This window comes from Anomaloglossus baeobatrachus, chromosome 1, assembly GCF_048569485.1.
Source record: "Anomaloglossus baeobatrachus isolate aAnoBae1 chromosome 1, aAnoBae1.hap1, whole genome shotgun sequence".
NCBI classification, from domain to species: domain Eukaryota; kingdom Metazoa; phylum Chordata; class Amphibia; order Anura; family Aromobatidae; genus Anomaloglossus; species Anomaloglossus baeobatrachus.
In genome coordinates, this window is record NC_134353.1 from 711,615,414 (window position 1) to 711,633,126 (window position 17,713).

The 17,713-nt window shown below is 46.8% G+C and overlaps 1 protein-coding gene across 9 annotated transcripts in view; it reads left to right on the forward strand.

Annotated features, from left to right (window-relative positions):
* Nucleotides 1–17,713, forward strand: part of CABIN1 (calcineurin binding protein 1) — a 356,172-nt gene that overhangs the window by 93,586 nt on the left and 244,873 nt on the right. For 6 of the 9 annotated variants that reach the window (XM_075321598.1, XM_075321591.1, XM_075321647.1 and 3 more), the window contains exons 13-14: nt 390–468; nt 545–750. In XM_075321598.1, coding sequence (XP_075177713.1) covers nt 390–468; nt 545–750 — 285 coding nt within the window. The remainder of the gene's footprint in view (nt 1–389; nt 469–544; nt 751–17,713) is intronic. The other 3 variants (XM_075321623.1, XM_075321639.1, XM_075321657.1) reach the window with 1 other exon arrangement.

Consider the following 17,713-nt stretch of genomic DNA (forward strand, 5'->3'; position numbering starts at 1 on the left):
ATCCAGAATTATTTTCTTATTACTGCCAGTATTCATAGTATACAGGGCACCAGTATCATCTTAAATGCTACTTGTGACTGAACTGCTATTTTTGGGTTTTGCTGAGACTTATGTTACTTTGTCAGTTGCACTTTATTAACAGACTTTAAATGCCTATGGAAATGAATATACCAAAATCTAGCAAATGGATTAAAACTAGGTGCATTTAATCTAAAATGATAAATATCCATCAGCTGGATCATAAAACACCGATATCGAGGTGTAAGGCACCCTTTACGATAGACTAGATACATAGCCACCTAGAATGAGGCATAACCATCAAAGTTGTGTGGTGTAGCCATCTGATTTCGGCAATGCCTCTTCTCAGCATTTCTTATGTTTTACTGTAGGACATGATGGTTATGAGTCTGACCTGCATGGAGCTGCAGCTAGACCGATGGCTTTTGGCCAAAGTGAAGACTGGCACAGGTAGTGTTTTTCTGTCATCATTTCATTTGTTATTTTTCCCATTCATTCCATATCTAGACTCTCCTCTATATTTTAGTTTTTGCATTGTATCTAGTGTCGCCACGCAAGTGTCCTACCGCTATTACTGATGACAACTTAGGATCAGACTTTCCTGGCACTCACTTTTTGGAAGATCAAATGATGATGGGATTTGCAGCTTCTCAACGTGATCTTTTTCCAGATGGGTGGCTGAATTATGTAGTCCGAGTGTATTGGCTGAAAGCAAGGTTCTTGGCTTTGCAGGTGAGTTATCTAGTATAATGTGTTACTTAGGTTGAAAAAAGACCTAGGTCCATCTAGTTCAACCTTCCTCTACCAATTATACATTTGGTCACTAAGTCATTTATAACCAACAATGTTGTGTGTACTGAGGAAATCATCCAGCCCTGATATAAAAGCTGTTATAGTAATTGCCATTACTACTTCTTGTGATAGGGCATTCCACAGTCTGACTGCTCTAACTGTAAAGAACCCTTTCCTATTTAGCTGCCGGAATCGCTTTTCTTCCACTCGCAGTGTATGCCCCCTGGTCCTTAGTATTGTCTTTGGAAGAAATAAGTCATGTGCCAGTCCTTTATATTGACCACACATGTATTTATACATATAAATGAAATCTCCTCTGAGATGTTTTTTTTTCTAAGCTAAACAAATCCAACTTTTTCAACCTGTCATCATATGTGAGGCCTTCCATTCCTTGTAGTAGTCTAGTTAGCCGCCTTTGAACTGACTCTAACTTCTGAATGTCCTTTTTAAAATGTGGAGCCCAAAACTGAATCCCATATTCCAGATGTGGCCTTACAAGTGATTTATAGAGGGGTAACAATACGTTGGGATCACAGGATCTGATCTCTCTTTTTTATACACCCTAGAATCTTGTTTGCTTTAGCAACTGCTGCTTGACATTGAATGCTGCTGCTCAGCTTATTTGTAATGAGAATACCCAAGTCCCTCTCCTGTTCTGTAGTCCTTAGTTTACTTCCATTTAATGTATATGCAGTTATAGGATTACTCCGTCCTAGGTGAATTACTTTACATTTATCAACATTAACTCATTTGCCAAGTATCTGCCCATTCTGACATCTTATCCAGATAATTTTGTAATATAGTACTATCAAGGTCAGTTTTTAATATCCTACATAGTTTGGTGTCCTCAGCAAAGACTGACATTTACTATCAATCCCATCCACGAGGTCATTAATAAAGAGATTAAAAAGAATCAGTCCTAGCGCAGATCCCTGCGGCACCCCACTGCTGACTATAGCCCATTTAGAGAATGTACCATTTATGACTACTCTTTGTTTCCTATCTTTTAGCCAATTCCTTACCCAGTTGCATATAGTTTCCCCCAGTCCTTGCTTCTGGAGCTTTAGTAGAAGGCAATTATGTGGTACAGTATCAAATGCCTTTGCAAAGTCCAAATAAATAACATCAGCCTGCATTACCAATATCCAGGTTTGCACTTACCCCTTCATAGTGTTCATGTGTGTAGGAGAGGAAAGTGTTTGATACTAAAGAAAGAATAAATAAAGAAAATTAAAACAAAAATTCCTAGTGAATCCTTTAATTTTTTTTAACATAAGGCCTGTAATCTATATAGTCAGCTTCATGTACAATTCCATGTGAGCTCTTTATGCTATATGATATAGCATTCAGATTGAGAGTATGCACAACATAGGGCACAGTTTTTCAACCTGTGGCACAAGAATGTCCTAGCATAACTAGAATTTATGTACTAAGGTAAAAACAATCACTGCACATGAATGTTTTGTTATTCACATGTTTATTTTGTTTTGTGTATTGGAACAACACAAAAATTACTGAAAAAAATGCAAATTGGACATAGTTTCTCTCAAAACCCCAAAACTAAGTGAGACAAAGTTGTTGGCACCTTTCCAAATTTGTGGTTAAGCAACTTTTTCTTTATCATTTCATTGGGGAATACAGAAGACCAAAGGTGTATGCTGCTGCAACTACAATGCGAAACTGGCTCCTTCCTAGTAGTATACCCACCAACTGGCACAGAGATAATTCATTTTCGCTTAGTGTCAGTAGGAGGCAGACATGGGGCTACACTCTGCCCCGTTTCTACCTTTAATTTGTTGTGTTTTATTAATGATTTCCATTTTTTCCAGATTGTGATTGGTAACAGAGTGGAGTTGTGTCACTCAGTCATCACACCTAGAGACCCAGAACACAGTGTGGGGTTGCGTCACGTCACCACTGTATCCTCTCTGGTCTGTCCAGCAGGACCACATCAAGAGTGTTAAGGGCTCCTCAACGATCAGTCCTTGCCACCAATACCCTTGCCTGTTCAACCAGCAGAGCCTTACGTGCAGGGACCGAAGACTAAGGCTATGTGCGCACAGTGCGTTTTTCGCGGCGTTTTTGCGCGTTTTTCGGGTGCGGTTTTAGCCTCAAAACTGCAGGACTTTGCTTCCCCAGCAAAGTCTATGAGTTTTAATTTTTGCTGTCCGCACACATCTGTTTTTTTTCAGCTGCGTTTTTGTGGTGCCACAAAAACGCAGCATGTCAATTATTCCCGCGTTTTTCACTGCGCTTTTCATCCATTGAGTTCAATGGGATGTTGAAAGACGCAATGAGAAACGCAAATAGCTGCGTTTTGGTGCGTTTTGAAGACCAAAAACGCAGCTATAAACGCAGGAGGTGGGTAGTAAAGTGACGTGTACAGGAAGAGGATTCCTTCTGTCAGTATATACAGAAGCGTGAATCCTCCCGGTACCGTCACCGCCGCTTCCACCTCCCGTCCTGTGCATGTATGCTGCCGTGCGGCGCCATGTACAGGCAGGAGGTGGAAGCGGCTGCGAAAACAAAAGTGAACAGTAGAAGAAAAAAAAAAAAAGTTATACTCACCTGTCTGCAGCCTCCCGGTGCCATGCCCGCTCCCATCTCCTCTCAAGGTATCGCCACCCCCGCTCCGGCTGTGTGCAGACGGCCGGGAAACCTCCGATGGATGCAGGACCTGGCGATGGATCACCTGATGCAGTCACCTGACGCATCAGCTGATCGTAAGTATCGCGGTGACGCGGGCGCCCGGCCGGTATCAGCGGATGCGTCAGGAGACTTCATCCCTGATTACTGGCAGCTGCTGCAGCGATCGGACGGGATCAGACTCCCGCCCCATCGCTGCAGGAGCTGCCGGTAATCAGTACATAAGTGAGTATTATTTTTTTTATTTTTTTTTGCACTGATGCATCAGCTGATTGTATAATCGGCTTTTATACAATCAGCTGATGTGTGATGGGATTCAGGCACTTGATCCTGACACATTATCTGATCGCTTTGCCTTCCAGCAAACCGATCAGATGATATTGGATCCGGATTGGACGGCGCGGGACCCTGACCCAGGATTACTGCGGAGGGGGGGTTCTTTATTTCAATAAAGATGGAGTCACTAATTGTGTTGTGTTTTATTTCTAATAAAAATATTTTTCTGTGTTGTGTTTTTTTTTTATATTTACTAGAAATTCATGGTGGACATGTCTAATATTGGCGTGACACCATGAATTTCGGGCTTAGGGCTAGCTGATAATATACAGCTAGCCCTAACTCCATTATTACCCAGCTAGCCACCCGGCTTCAGGGCAGCTGGAAGAGTTGGATACAGCGCCAGAAGATGGCGCTTCTATGAAAGCGCCATTTTCTGGGGTGGCTGCGGGACTGCAATTCACAGCGGGGGTGCCCAGAAAGCATGGGCACCCTGCACTGTGGATTCCAATCCCCAGCTGCCTAGTTGTACCCGGCTGGACTCAAAAATTGGGCGAAGCTCACGTCATTTTTTTTTAAAAATTATTTCATGAAATTCATGAAATAATTTAAAAAAAAAAGGGCTTCCCTATATTTTTGGTTCCCAGCCGGGTACAAATAGGCAGCTGGGGGTTGGGGGCAGCCCGTACCTGCCTGCTGTACCCGGCTAGCATACAAAAATATGGCGAAGCCCACGTAATTTTTTTTGTTTGGGGGGGGCAAAGAAATCCTGCATACAGTCCTGGAAGGAGGATGCTGAGCCTTGTAGTTCGACAGCTGCTGTCTGCTCTCCTGCATACACTATTGGATGGAGGATGCTGAGCCTTGTAGGTCTGCTCCCCCTGACTCTCCCTCAAGCATACAGTCCTGGATGGAGCATTCTGAGCCTTGTAGTTCTGCAGCTGCTGTCTGCTCTCCTGCATACACTATTGGATGGAGTATGCTGAGCCTTGTAGTTCTGCAGCTGTCTGCTCTTCTGCATACACTAGTGGAGAATGAAGAACACATTGATGAAGGAAATGACATCAGACCTTTTTTTTTTGTTCACTGATAAAAAACGCATAAAGACGCAGTGAGCAAAAACGCAGCAAAACGCAGCAAAAAACCGCAGCAAAACGCGTGCGTTTTTTGCCGCGTTTTTTTGCCGCGGGTGCGTTTTTGTGCGGTTTTAGCGGCCAAAAACGCACAAAAACGCAGCGTCAAAAAAACGCAGTGTGCGCACATAGCCTAAACCGACACTTTCCAGCCATCTGACAGACATTGTCTGGGACACCTGATGACCTTTGTTCTCAGTGTACCTTGAAAAATGGATTCTTGTCTCAGCTAGATCATCAACAAATGTTTTTGTTTTCCTTAGCATTGTTTTCCTTAGAATCCAGTTCGGCACTGCACACTCAAGAGTCTGTCCACCCGAAGATAAACACTCTGTCCATCTAAGAGTAATTTGTTTTCTCAAACTTCCCTATCTATCCTCCGATTCCACATGAGCGTTCTTGACAAGATGGATGCAGTCCTATTCTCTAATTTCACACTCGCCCCTGCAACTTTTTCTCCTATCATGAATGGGACAAGTCAATTCACTGTCGGAACCAGCCAGAAGTACTTCCTTCCGGGATGAAGAAGTCTCTGGAATATTGGAGATGATACCCCTTCATTCTTCGTGGAAGATCGTTAATGCAGATTCACTGGAAGGTCATGATGGCGGACACCACTTTTCTAGGCTTGGAAGATGTCTTCCAGAAACTTACATTACAAAGACAATGGAAGGACCAGGAATCATCTCTTCCGATCAACATTCTTTAAACAATTCTCCTAGCTCTCCTTCACTAGCAGGACCTTCTGGTTGGCTGGCCGATCAGCAACCAATCCGACAACGCTACGACCATGGCATACATCAACCCCCCCAAGGAGAACTCGATCCTCGGCAGTGATGTCAGAAGTTTCTTAGATCCTGTTATGTCAGATGTACACATTCCAGGAGTGGACAAATCTATCTCCAGACATCTTGATGTTCCTTTGTCCCTGATGCACAACATAATCAAAAAGATTGCAACCCATCGCACGGTAGCTAATCTCCCTGGATGTGGATGGCAGAGAAAATTTTGCAACACAGGATAGTCTTGATGATGGATAAGCAGCCCCAATTTTTCCTGCAGGCTCAGCTTGCCTCAGTGTCAGCATGAACTTTGTGTCGACATTTAAATAAAATGAAATGCTATGGCAAGAGACTTAGTAGGACCCCACTACTGACACAGAAACATAAAAAGCTACACTGCAGTTTGCCAAAATTTACATGAGTAAGCCAAATTCCTTCTTTTGGATAGATGAGACCAAAATAGAACTTTTTGGTAAAGTCCATCATTCTACTGTTTACCAAATATGAAATGAGGTCTACAAAGAAAAGAACACAGCACCTACAGTCAAATATGGTAGAGGTTCAAATATAATTTGGGGTTGTTTTACTGCCTCATGCCTTGAGTGAGTGCAAGACATCATGAAATCTGAAGATTACCAAAAGATTTTGGGTTGCAGTGTCAGAAAACTGGGTTTGCATCCCAGGTTATAGGTCTGTCAGTGGCTCAATGACCTCAATTATACTTCAAGATGCCCCAGAAATGGATGGAAACAAAGCGCTGGAAAGCTCTGAAGTGGCCAACAATGAGTATGGCGCACAGGCTGTGGGCACACGTGTGCTTTTTTCATGATTTTACGCTGCGTTTTGCACCACAGCGTAATCGCATGCGCCCTGTGTCCCCAGCACAATCTATGAAGATTGTGCAAATTCCATCCGCACGTTGCGTTTTAGAACCCAGCGATTTGCATGCTGAAATATTTTGCCAAAACGCTGCATTCTAAAAAGCAACATGTCACTTCTTTTGTGCGTTCTGGATGCTTTCCCCACTCTGTCTATGACAGATCAAGCATCCAGAACACATGAATTCTGCATGCACAATGCTTTCAAAACGCTTTTTGGTTGCGTTTTGAAACGCACATGCAGTGACTTAAACGCTGCAGAATAGAACGCAGACGTGCGCACATACCCTAAATCCCATTGAACACCTGTGAAGAGATCTTAAAATTGATGTTGGAAGAACGCATCCTTCAAATATGAGAGACCTGGAGCAGTTTGCAAAAGAATTCTAGTTGAGAATTCTAGTTGAGTTGGTGTAAGAAGCTTTATACAAAGCAATTGATTGCAGTTATTTATTCCAAAGGGTGTGCAACCAGATATTAAGTGAAGAATGCCAACAATTTTGTCCAGACCATTTTTAGAGTTTTGTGTAAAATTATATCCAATTTTTCTTTTTCACAGTTTTTTTTTTTTTATGTTGTTCCAATACACACAAAGGAAATAAACATGTAGAACAAAATATGTGTAATTGCAATAATTTTCTTGGAGAAATACTTAATTTTCTCAAACAATTTATAGGCTGCCAACACTTTCAGCCATGACTGTATATTTGAGAAAAGTCTTTAAAAAGTCTCAAAGAAAACATTTTTTTCAGTGTATCTCATAACCTATAGGTCCTCTGTAACTGCGGCTTAACACCACCTGTCATATTGAAAAGGGGTTCACGACTTACAAAAGGTTGGGGACCACTGCCATAATATTTAGCAATTATAGGTACCTTGAAAAAAGAAACCTCACATCATGGTTTCCCTTATCCTTGCTTAGAGTATCTAAGCCAGGTTTCCCTCAATATCGTATGGCAACACTGGTTTAGAGTGAAGAAGATCCATAGATGCTTCCAATCTCTCCATAATGGGAAAGTGGTTTGCTTGCAGGTTTGAACCAGGAAGGAAAGGAAATGTAGTATTTTTTGAGCTGTCTCTCTATGCACTTATTCCTCAATAGTTAGTAATGCATTGATAAAATACTGATGAATTAATGGTAGTAAACTAAAGCTGCAATCTAATATATAAAGCTGAATGTTTGTGTGTATGTACAGTGCCTACAAGTAGTATTCAACCCCCTGCAGATTTAGCAGGTTTGATAAGATGCAAATAAGTTAGAGCCTGCAAACTTCAAACAAGAGTAGGATTTATTAACAGATGCATAAATCTTACAAACCAACAAGTTATGTTGCTCAGTTAAATTTTAATAAATTTTCAACATAAAAGTGTGGGTCAATTATTATTCAACCCCTAGGTTTAATATTTTGTGGAATAACCCTTGTTTGCAATTACAGCTAATAATCATCTTTTATAAGACCTGATCAGGCCGGCACAGGTCTCTGGAGTTATCTTGGCCCACTCCTCCATGCAGATCTTCTCCAAGTTATCTAGGTTCTTTGGGTGTCTCATGTGGACTTTAATCTTGAGCTCCTTCCACAAGTTTTCAATTGGGTTAAGGTCAGGAGACTGACTAGGCCACTGCAACACCTTGATTTTTTCCCTCTTGAACCAGGCCTTGGTTTTCTTGGCTGTGTGCTTTGGGTCGTTGTCTTGTTGGAAGATGAAATGACGACCCATCTTAAGATCCTTGATGGAGGAGCGGAGGTTCTTGGCCAAAATCTCCAGGTAGGCCGTGCTATCCATCTTCCCATGGATGCGGACCAGATGGCCAGGCCCCTTGGCTGAGAAACAGCCCCACAGCATGATGCTGCCACCACCATGCTTGACTGTAGGGATGGTATTCTTGGGGTCGTATGCAGTGCCATCCAGTCTCCAAACGTCACGTGTGTGGTTGGCACCAAAGATCTCGATCTTGGTCTCATCAGACCAGAGAACCTTGAACCGGTCTGTCTCAGAGTCCTCCAAGTGATCATGAGCGAACTGTAGACGAGCCTTGACATGACGCTTTGAAAGTAAAAGTACCTTACGGGCTCGTCTGGAACGGAGACCATTGCGGTGGAGTACGTTACTTATGGTATTGACTGAAACCAATGTCCCCACTTCCATGAGATCTTCCCGGAGCTCCTTCCTTGTTGTCCTTGGGTTAGCCTTGACTCTTCGGACAAGCCTGGCCTCGGCACGGGTGGAAACTTTCAAAGGCTGTCCAGGCCGTGGAAGGCTAACAGTAGTTCCATAAGCCTTCCACTTCCGGATGATGCTCCCAACAGTGGAGACAGGTAGGCCCAACTCCTTGGAAAGGGTTTTGTACCACTTGCCAGCCTTGTGACCCTCCACAATCTTGTCTCTGATGGCCTTGGAATGCTCCTTTGTCTTTCCCATGTTGACCAAGTATGAGTGCTGTTCACAAGTTTGGGGAGGGTCTTAATTAGTCAGAAAAGGCTGGAAAAAGAGATAATTAATCCAAACATGTGAAGCTCATTGTTCTTTGTGCCTGAAATACTTCTTAATACTTTAGGGGAACCAAACAGAATTCTTGTGGTTTGAGGGGTTGAATAATAAATGACCCTCTGAATAAACCTTTCACAATTTAAAAAAAAAAAAAATAAAAAAAGAAATAACATTCTTTCTTTTTCGCTCCTAATTGGGAGACCCAGACAGTGGGTGTATAGCTACTGCCTCTGGAGGCCGCACAAAGAACTACACTTAAAAGTGTAAGGCCCCTCCCCTTCTGGCTATACACCCTCCCGTAGGAGTACAGATTCCTCAGTTTTAGCTTTGTGCGCAAGGAGGTCAGACACGCACGCATAGCTCCATTGTTTTTAGTCAGCAGCAGCTGCTGACTATGTCGGATGGAAGAAAAGAGGACACATATAGTGTCCCCAGCATGCTCCCTTCTCACCCCACTTATGTCGGAGGTGTTTGTAAGGTTGAGGTACCCATTGCGGGTACGGCGGCAGGAGCCCACATGCTGATTCCTTCCCCATCCCTTTTTACAGGGCTCTGGGTGAAGTGGGATTTACCGGTCTCCAGGCACAGAGACCGTGCTCCATCTACAGCCCCTGGAGAAGATGCTGGATGGAGCGGAGTACATCAGGGACATGGCCCTGCATCCTCAAGGTACTCTGTGTCCCCCGTGTATCTGGCGCTCACACCGCAGCATGCTGGGTGTTGTAGTGCGCCGGGGGACATCAGCGCTGCGGCGCCTGTGCCATGGCCTCATTCAGCTTTGCTGAAGCAGGCACATTTATGGGAATAGGACGCGCCGGCCGCTGGGACTGCGGCGCGGCTGGCACTTGTAGTGCGCCGGGGACTTCAGCGCGGCCTGCGCTTTTACGGCGGCCGCGCTGATAACTACAGTCCCCGGGCTTTTGCGGCCTGCTTCCTTTCGTTCCCGCCCCCCACACCTGCCAGTCAGGAGAGGGGCGGGACGCTGCCCACGTCCAGAACTCGGTCGCGCCGGCCCGCTCGAACAGCGGCGCGGCTGGCACTTGCGGTGCGCCGGGGACTTCAGCGCGGTCCGCGCTTTTACGGCGGCCGCGCTGATAACTCGAGTCCCCGGCTTTTGCGGCCTGCTTGCGTTCGTTCCCCGCCCACAGACCTGCCAGTCAGGAGAGGGGCGGGACGCTGGCCAGGGCATCAGCGCTGAGGGCTGGAGTCGTTTTTACATACTCCAGCCCTCACAGTCAGCACAGAGGGGGACACTGTTCCCGCACTTTTGTTTGGGAACTCCCACGGACCGCCCCTCTCCACAGTAGCCGGCAGCCATTCTTGCAGACGCTGAGCTGCAGAGGGGAGCCGGGGAGACCCAGACAAGGCATTCAGCAGCCTCTTACCCGCTGTTCAGCGGGCGGTAAGCAGCCCTCAGGGCTCACCCCCTCTTGTGCTCGTAGTATTCTTAGTATTTTGTTGCTACAAATACTTGGTATTACATAGCGCTGGTCGCCCTTTGGCTATAGACTCTCTCACATGCAGAGAGCCAGCAGCATGTCGCCCGTAAAACGCAAGGGTGCCAAGGCACAGACATTGTATGCTTCCTGCACCGCATGTGGGACTTTTCTACCGGCAGGCTCCACGGACCCCCATTGTGTGCAGTGCTCGGCCCCTGCGGCGCTTGCACAGTCGGGACCTCTGCTGGACGTGTCCCCAGGGTGTACCACCTGTGAATGCTGTCCAGGTGACAGGAACTGAGTTTGCAGCTTTTGCTGACAGAATGTCTCTCACTATGTCACAAATTCTTGACACATTGCGAGCTAGGCCTGTACTTCAGACCACGGACACTGTGCATGTATTGCCCCCTGGTCCCCCTCAGCTCCTAGCTCCGGGACGGGCATCTACACCTCAGGGTGAAGACTCTGACTCGGACGATGGCCCCGGGCAGCCTAAGCGGGCTCGTTATGACGGGCCTTCACATTCATCTCAATGGTCTGGATCCCAGCGGGATGAATCTATGGGTGATGAGGCGGACTTAACTGACCAGGATTCTGATCCTGGGACCGCTCTCAATCTAGATACACCAGATGGTGACGCAATAGTTAATGATCTTATATTTAACATCAATAAGATGTTGAATATTTCCCCCACCAGCTCCTCCTGTGGAGGAGTCAGCTTCGCAGCACGAGAGAATCCATTTCAGATACCCTAAGCGTACATTAAGCACTTTTCTGGACCACGCTGACTTCAGAGACGCAATCCAGAAACCCCACGCTTATCCTGAAAGGCGTTTTCCTAAACGACTTAAAGATACACGCTACCCTTTTCCCTCTGAAGTGGTCAAGGGTTGGACCCAGTGTCCAAAAGTGGATCCTCCAATTTCCAGGCTTGCAGCCAGATCCTTGGTTGCTGTTGAAGATGGAGCGGCACTTAAAGATGCCACTGACAGGCAGATGGAGCTCTGGCTGAAATCCATCTATGAAGCGATTGGAGCGTCATTAGCGCCTTCTTTTGCGGCCGTATGGGCACTCCAAGCTATCACGGCCGGGCTTGCGCGAGTCGACTCTGTCACACGTGCATTTGCCCCGCAGGTAGCACCATTGACCTCGCAAATGGCGGCATTCGCGTCGTACGCGATTAATGCTGTTCTTGACGCTACAAGCCGCACGGCAGTGGCGTCAGCCAACTCAGTTGTTTTGCGTAGGGCTCTGTGGTTGAGACATTGGAAAGCAGATTCTCATTCCAAGAAGTGCTTAACCAATTTGCCTTTTTTCTCGTGACCGATTGTTTGGAGAGCGTTTGGATGAAATCATCAAACACTCCAAGGGTAAGGACTCTTCCTTACCGCAACACAGACAAAACAAGCCCCAACAGAGGAGGGGTCAGTCTGGTTATCGGTCCTTTCGAGGACAGGGCAGGTCCCAATTCGCCTCGTCAAAAAAGACTCAAAAGGACCAGAGACGTTCAAATTCTTGGAGGTCTCAGTCACGCCCAAAAAGACCAGCCGGAGGAACCGTTGCCAAAACGACGTCCTCCTGACTTGCGGTCTCCGATGCCCACACCCGCGGTCGGTGGGAGGCTGTCCCCACTTTGGCGACATTTGGCTAGCAAATGTCAAAGACCGTTGGGTGAGAGATATTCTATCTCACGGGTACAGGATAGAGTTCGGTTCTCGTCCGCCAACTCGTTTCTTCAGAACTTCTCCACCACCAGACCGAGCCGATGCTCTGTCGCAGGCGGTGGCCGCTCTAAAGGCGGAAGGAGTGGTGACCTCCGTCCCTCTTCAGGAACAGGGTCACGGTTTTTACTCCAATCTGTTTGTGGTCCCAAAAAAGGACGGATCGTATTGTCCCGTCCTGGATCTGAAGTTGCTCAACAGACACGTAAAAGTCAGGAGGTTCCGGATGGAATCCCTACGCTCCGTCATAGCCTCAATGTCTCAGGGAGATTTTCTAGCATCAATAGACATCAAAGATGCGTATCTCCACGTGCCGATTGCACCAGAGCATCAGCGTTTCCTACGTTTCGTCATACACGACGAGCACCTACAGTTCGTAGCGTTACCCTTCGGTCTGGCAACAGCCCCCCGGGTCTTCACCAAAGTCATGGCAGCAGTAGTAGCTGTTCTGCACTCGCAGGGTCACTCGGTCATCCCGTACCTAGACGACCTGCTTATAAAGGCATCCTCTCAAGAAGCATGCCAACACAGTCTGAAGGTGGCGCTAGACACTCTCCAGACTTTCGGGTGGATTATCAACTTTCCAAAGTCTCATCTAACCCCGACCCAATCTCTGACTTATCTTGGCATGGAGTTTCATACTCTATCAGCGATAGTGAGGCTTCCACTGGACAAGCAGTGCTCGCTACGGACCGGAGTGCAATCTCTCCTTCAGAGCCAGTCGCACTCACTGAGGCGCCTCATGCATTTCCTAGGAAAGATGGTAGCAGCAATGGAGGCAGTCCCGTTCGCGCAGTTTCATCTGCGCCCTCTACAATGGGACATTCTACGCCAATGGGATGGGAAATCGACGTCCCTCGACAGGACTGTCTCCCTCTCTCAGACTGCCAAGGATTCTCTACGTTGGTGGCTTCTCCCCAACTCATTGTCACAGGGAAAGTCGTTCCTTCCCCCGTCCTGGGCAGTGGTCACGACAGATGCGAGCCTATCAGGGTGGGGAGCGGTGTTTCTCCACCACAGGGCTCAGGGGACGTGGACTCAGGAAGAGTCCACCTTGCAGATCAATGTTCTGGAAATCAGAGCAATCTACCTTGCCCTGCGAGCCTTCCAACAATGGCTGGAAGGCAAGCAGATTCGGATTCAGTCGGACAATTCCACGGCGGTGGCGTACATCAACCACCAAGGGGGAACACGCAGTCGCCAAGCTTTTCAAGAAGTCCAGCGGATTTTGACGTGGGTGGAAAGCAGAGCGTCCACCATATCTGCAGTTCACATCCCAGGCGTGGAAAACTGGGAAGCAGACTTTCTCAGTCGCCAGGGCATGGACGCAGGAGAATGGTCCCTTCACCCGGACGTGTTTCAACAGATCTGTTGCCGCTGGGGGTCGCCGGACGTCGATCTGATGGCGTCACGGCACAACAACAAGGTCCCAGTTTTCATGGCACGGTCTCACGATCACCGTGCGCTGGCGGCAGACGCCTTGGTTCAGGATTGGTCGCAATTCCGACTCCCCTATGTGTTCCCACCTCTAGCATTGTTACCCAGAGTTCTCCGGAAAATCAAGTCCGACTGCCAGCGAGCCATACTCGTCGCTCCAAATTGGCCAAGAAGGTCGTGGTACCCGGATCTGTGGCATCTCACGGTAGGCCAACCGTGGGCACTACCAGACCGTCCAGATCTGCTGTCTCAAGGGCCGTTTTTCCATCTGAATTCTGCGGCCCTGAACCTGACTGTGTGGCCATTGAGTCCTGGATCCTAGCGGCCTCAGGTTTATCTCAGGGAGTTGTTGCCACAATGAGACAGGCTAGAAAACCATCCTCAGCTAAGATCTATCACAGGACATGGAAGATATTCTTAGCGTGGTGCTTGGCTCAAGGGTTTTCTCCCTGGCCATTTGCATTGCCAATTTTTCTTTCCTTCCTGCAGTCTGGGTTGGAAAAAGGTTTGTCCCTTAGCTCGCTTAAGGGTCAAGTCTCCGCGTTATCCGTATTCTTTCAGAAGCGCTTGGCACAGCTTTCTAAAGTACGCACGTTTCTCCAAGGAGTTCGTCATATCGTTCCTCCTTACAGACGGCCATTGGAACCCTGGGATCTGAACAAGGTTCTCCTTGCTCTTCAAAAGCCGCCTTTCGAGCCTTTGAAAGAGGTTCCCCTTTCTCGGCTTTCACAAAAGGTAGTTTTTCTTGTAGCGGTCACGTCTCTTCGAAGAGTGTCCGAGCTGGCGGCGTTATCTTGCAAATCTCCCTTCCTGGTATTTCACCAAGACAAGGTTGTACTGCGTCCAATTCCAGAGTTTTCTCCCAAGGTGGTTTCTTCCTTTCATCTCAATCAGGATATCACTTTGTCATCTTTGTGTCCGCATCCAGTTCACCAATTTGAAAAGGGTTTACATCTGTTGGACCTGGTGAGAGCACTCAGGATTTACATTTCTCGCACGGCGCCTCTACGCCGTTCGGATGCGCTCTTTGTCCTAGTCGCTGGTCAGCATAAGGGATCGCAAGCTTCCAAATCCACCCTGGCGCGGTGGATCAAGGAACCAATTCTTCACACATACCGTTCTGCTGGGCTTCAGATTCCATCTGGACTGAAGGCCCATTCTACCAGAGCCGTTGGTGCGTCCTGGGCGTTGAGGCATCAGGCTACGGCTCAGCAAGTGTGCCAGGCGGCTACCTGGTCGAGTCTGCACACGTTTACCAAACACTATCAAGTGCATACCTACGCTTCGGCAGACGCCAGCCTAGGTAGACAGGTCCTTCAGGCGGCGGTGGCCCACCTGTAGGAAGAGGCTGTATGACAGCCCGTTCATGTGGTATCTTTTTACCTACCCAGGGACTGCTTTTGGACGTCCCACTGTCTGGGTCTCCCAATTAGGAGCGAAAAAGAAGAAGGGAATTTTGTTTACTTACCGTAAATTCCTTTTCTTCTAGCTCCAATTGGGAGACCCAGCACCCGCCCTATCTGTTTTTAGGGTTTCGTTTTTTCGGGTGCACATGTTGTTCACGTTGTTTCTTAAGTTCTCCGATCTAGTTATCGGATTGAATTTGTTTTTGAAACTGTTATTGGCTTTCCTCCTTCTTGCTTTGGTACTAAAACTGAGGAATCTGTACTCCTACGGGAGGGTGTATAGCCAGAAGGGGAGGGGCCTTACACTTTTAAGTGTAGTTCTTTGTGCGGCCTCCAGAGGCAGTAGCTATACACCCACTGTCTGGGTCTCCCAATTGGAGCTAGAAGAAAAGGAATTTACGGTAAGTAAACAAAATTCCCTTCTTTTTGCTGCAGTGCATTTCACACTTCCAGGCTGATCTACAGTCCAAATGTCACAATGCCAAGTTAATTCCGAATGTGTAAACCTGCTAAATCTGCAGGGGGTTGAATACTACTTGTAGGCACTGTATGTATGTCCGTATGTGTGTGTGTATGTCCGCTAAAGGAATGCGCACCATTGCATGTAAAGTCACAAAATTTTGCACAGACACCCCATGTTACTCAGGGAACGTCATAGACTATGTTTTGACAAGAAAATATAACCCTGCGCTTTACAGTTACTCTCCAAAAAACATGCCTCTATTAAAGTGAATGGAGCTGCGAGCTACAGGCTTATATTTAATAGGAGCTATGATTGGTTGCTATAGGAACAAAGGACATTTATAGTATAAAAAACTTATGTGTGAGGTAATATGATGTCGGTGGAGGGACAGACACAGACAGACCCAGATTGAGAGACAGACAGACAGACAGGCACAGACAGAGAAAGAGGCACACAGGGAAAGAGACAGAGACACACACAGAGACAAATAGGAAAAAAAAAGCCAGGCAGAGATAGAAAGAAAGACACGGGGAAAGAGACGGACACAGGCAGACAGGAAAAGAGACAGAGAGACGGGGAAAGAGGCAGACGGGGAAAGAGGCAGACGGGGAAAGAGGCAGACGGGGAAAGAGGCAGACAGACACAGAGAGAGAGACAGACAGACACACACAAAGATAGAGACAGAGAGACTGATACAGAGACAGACAGAGACTAGGAGAGAGACAGTTACTATCACGGGCAACGCTCGGGTACTACAGCTAGTACAATATAATATTCAAGACAATTTACTGTAGGTGGGGCAAGTAATATTTTTTTTTTCTATGTTCTAATTTTTTACAATTTATCTTTGGTCTTCTCTTCTATCTCCTTTTCACTCATTTTGGGCATACATTTATAGCAGGTCACATGTTTCAGTAAAACACTTGTATCCTACATTATGCAAAAAGTGTGCATCTAAGGCTATGTGTCCACGCTGCGGATTTTGCGCAGATTTTGCCGCGGATTTGCCGCGGATTTTCCGAAAATCTGCAGCAGCGGCACTTCCAAGCCATTTCAATGGCATTTTGGAAATGCTGTGTCCATGCTGCGGATTTTTCCGCGGCGGATTTGCCGCGGATTTTGATCCGGAAAAATCTGCAGCATGTCAATTATTGTTGCGGATTTTGGTGCGGATTTTGGGTATAGAAAGGGGGAAAAAAAAAATCTGCATCAAAATCCGCGGCAAATTCCCGGTAATCCGCGGCAAATCCGCAGCAAAAATAAGGTGCGGATTTGCCGCGAAAGTCGCGGATTTTCATGCAGAAAAATCCGCAGGTACATTCTACCGTGGACACATAGCCTCAGGCTGGTGTCACACACATACAGTGCTCTCTGTTAGAACCCCCCAAAAAATACCTTTACAAAGTCATTGCCTATTATGAAGCATATGTAAACATTTTGGACCCTTCTTTTTAGCCTCTGTCATGTAACGTTAGTTTTTTTTAGACTTGCACAAACACATGGTGCACCATATTTTTCTGCATGTCCGAAAAAGTTGAATACTGCGAGTACGGAGCAAAGACAACGTTCAAAGTTTTTCCATGTGATTTTGACCTGATATAGGAGAAAGAACGCTCCGAAACGTGTTGTTAAATAAAATCACCATTAATTTTTCCTGGAGTTTCCTTCTATTCATGGCAGCGCGGCATTAACCCTTCCTACACCATTCCAAAACAATGTGTCTCCATTGGCATAATAATTATGAATTACTCCATCAGGGCTCTCAGGATTTCCATCATAATCTGTTTCTTCATCGTTCCTTATGGGAGACCCAGACCATGGGTGTGTAGCTTCTGCCTCCGGAGGACACACAAAGTACTACACTAAAAAGTGTAGCTCCTCCCTCCTAGCATATACACCCCCTGGATAACCAAATATAGCCAGTTCAATGATTTGTGTTCAGGAGGCACACATCCACACATGCATCCTCATCTGATTTTGATTTTTGAAAAGAGTTTGAAGAAAAGCGGGTCCAAGCCTGGACTCCCGGCATGTCCCTTCTCACCCCACTGTGTCGGCGGTGCTGTTAAGGTTGATTTCAGCGCTGGAGCCCTTCATGCCGCGCTCCTTCACCATCCCCTCGGGCTCTGGCTTGAAGTGGGAGCCAGCACGGTTCTTCCTGCCTTGCAGGAGACCGGTCTCCATCCGCAGCCCCTTTTGGATCCTGCCGGACGGAGCACTCATCCCTCAGGG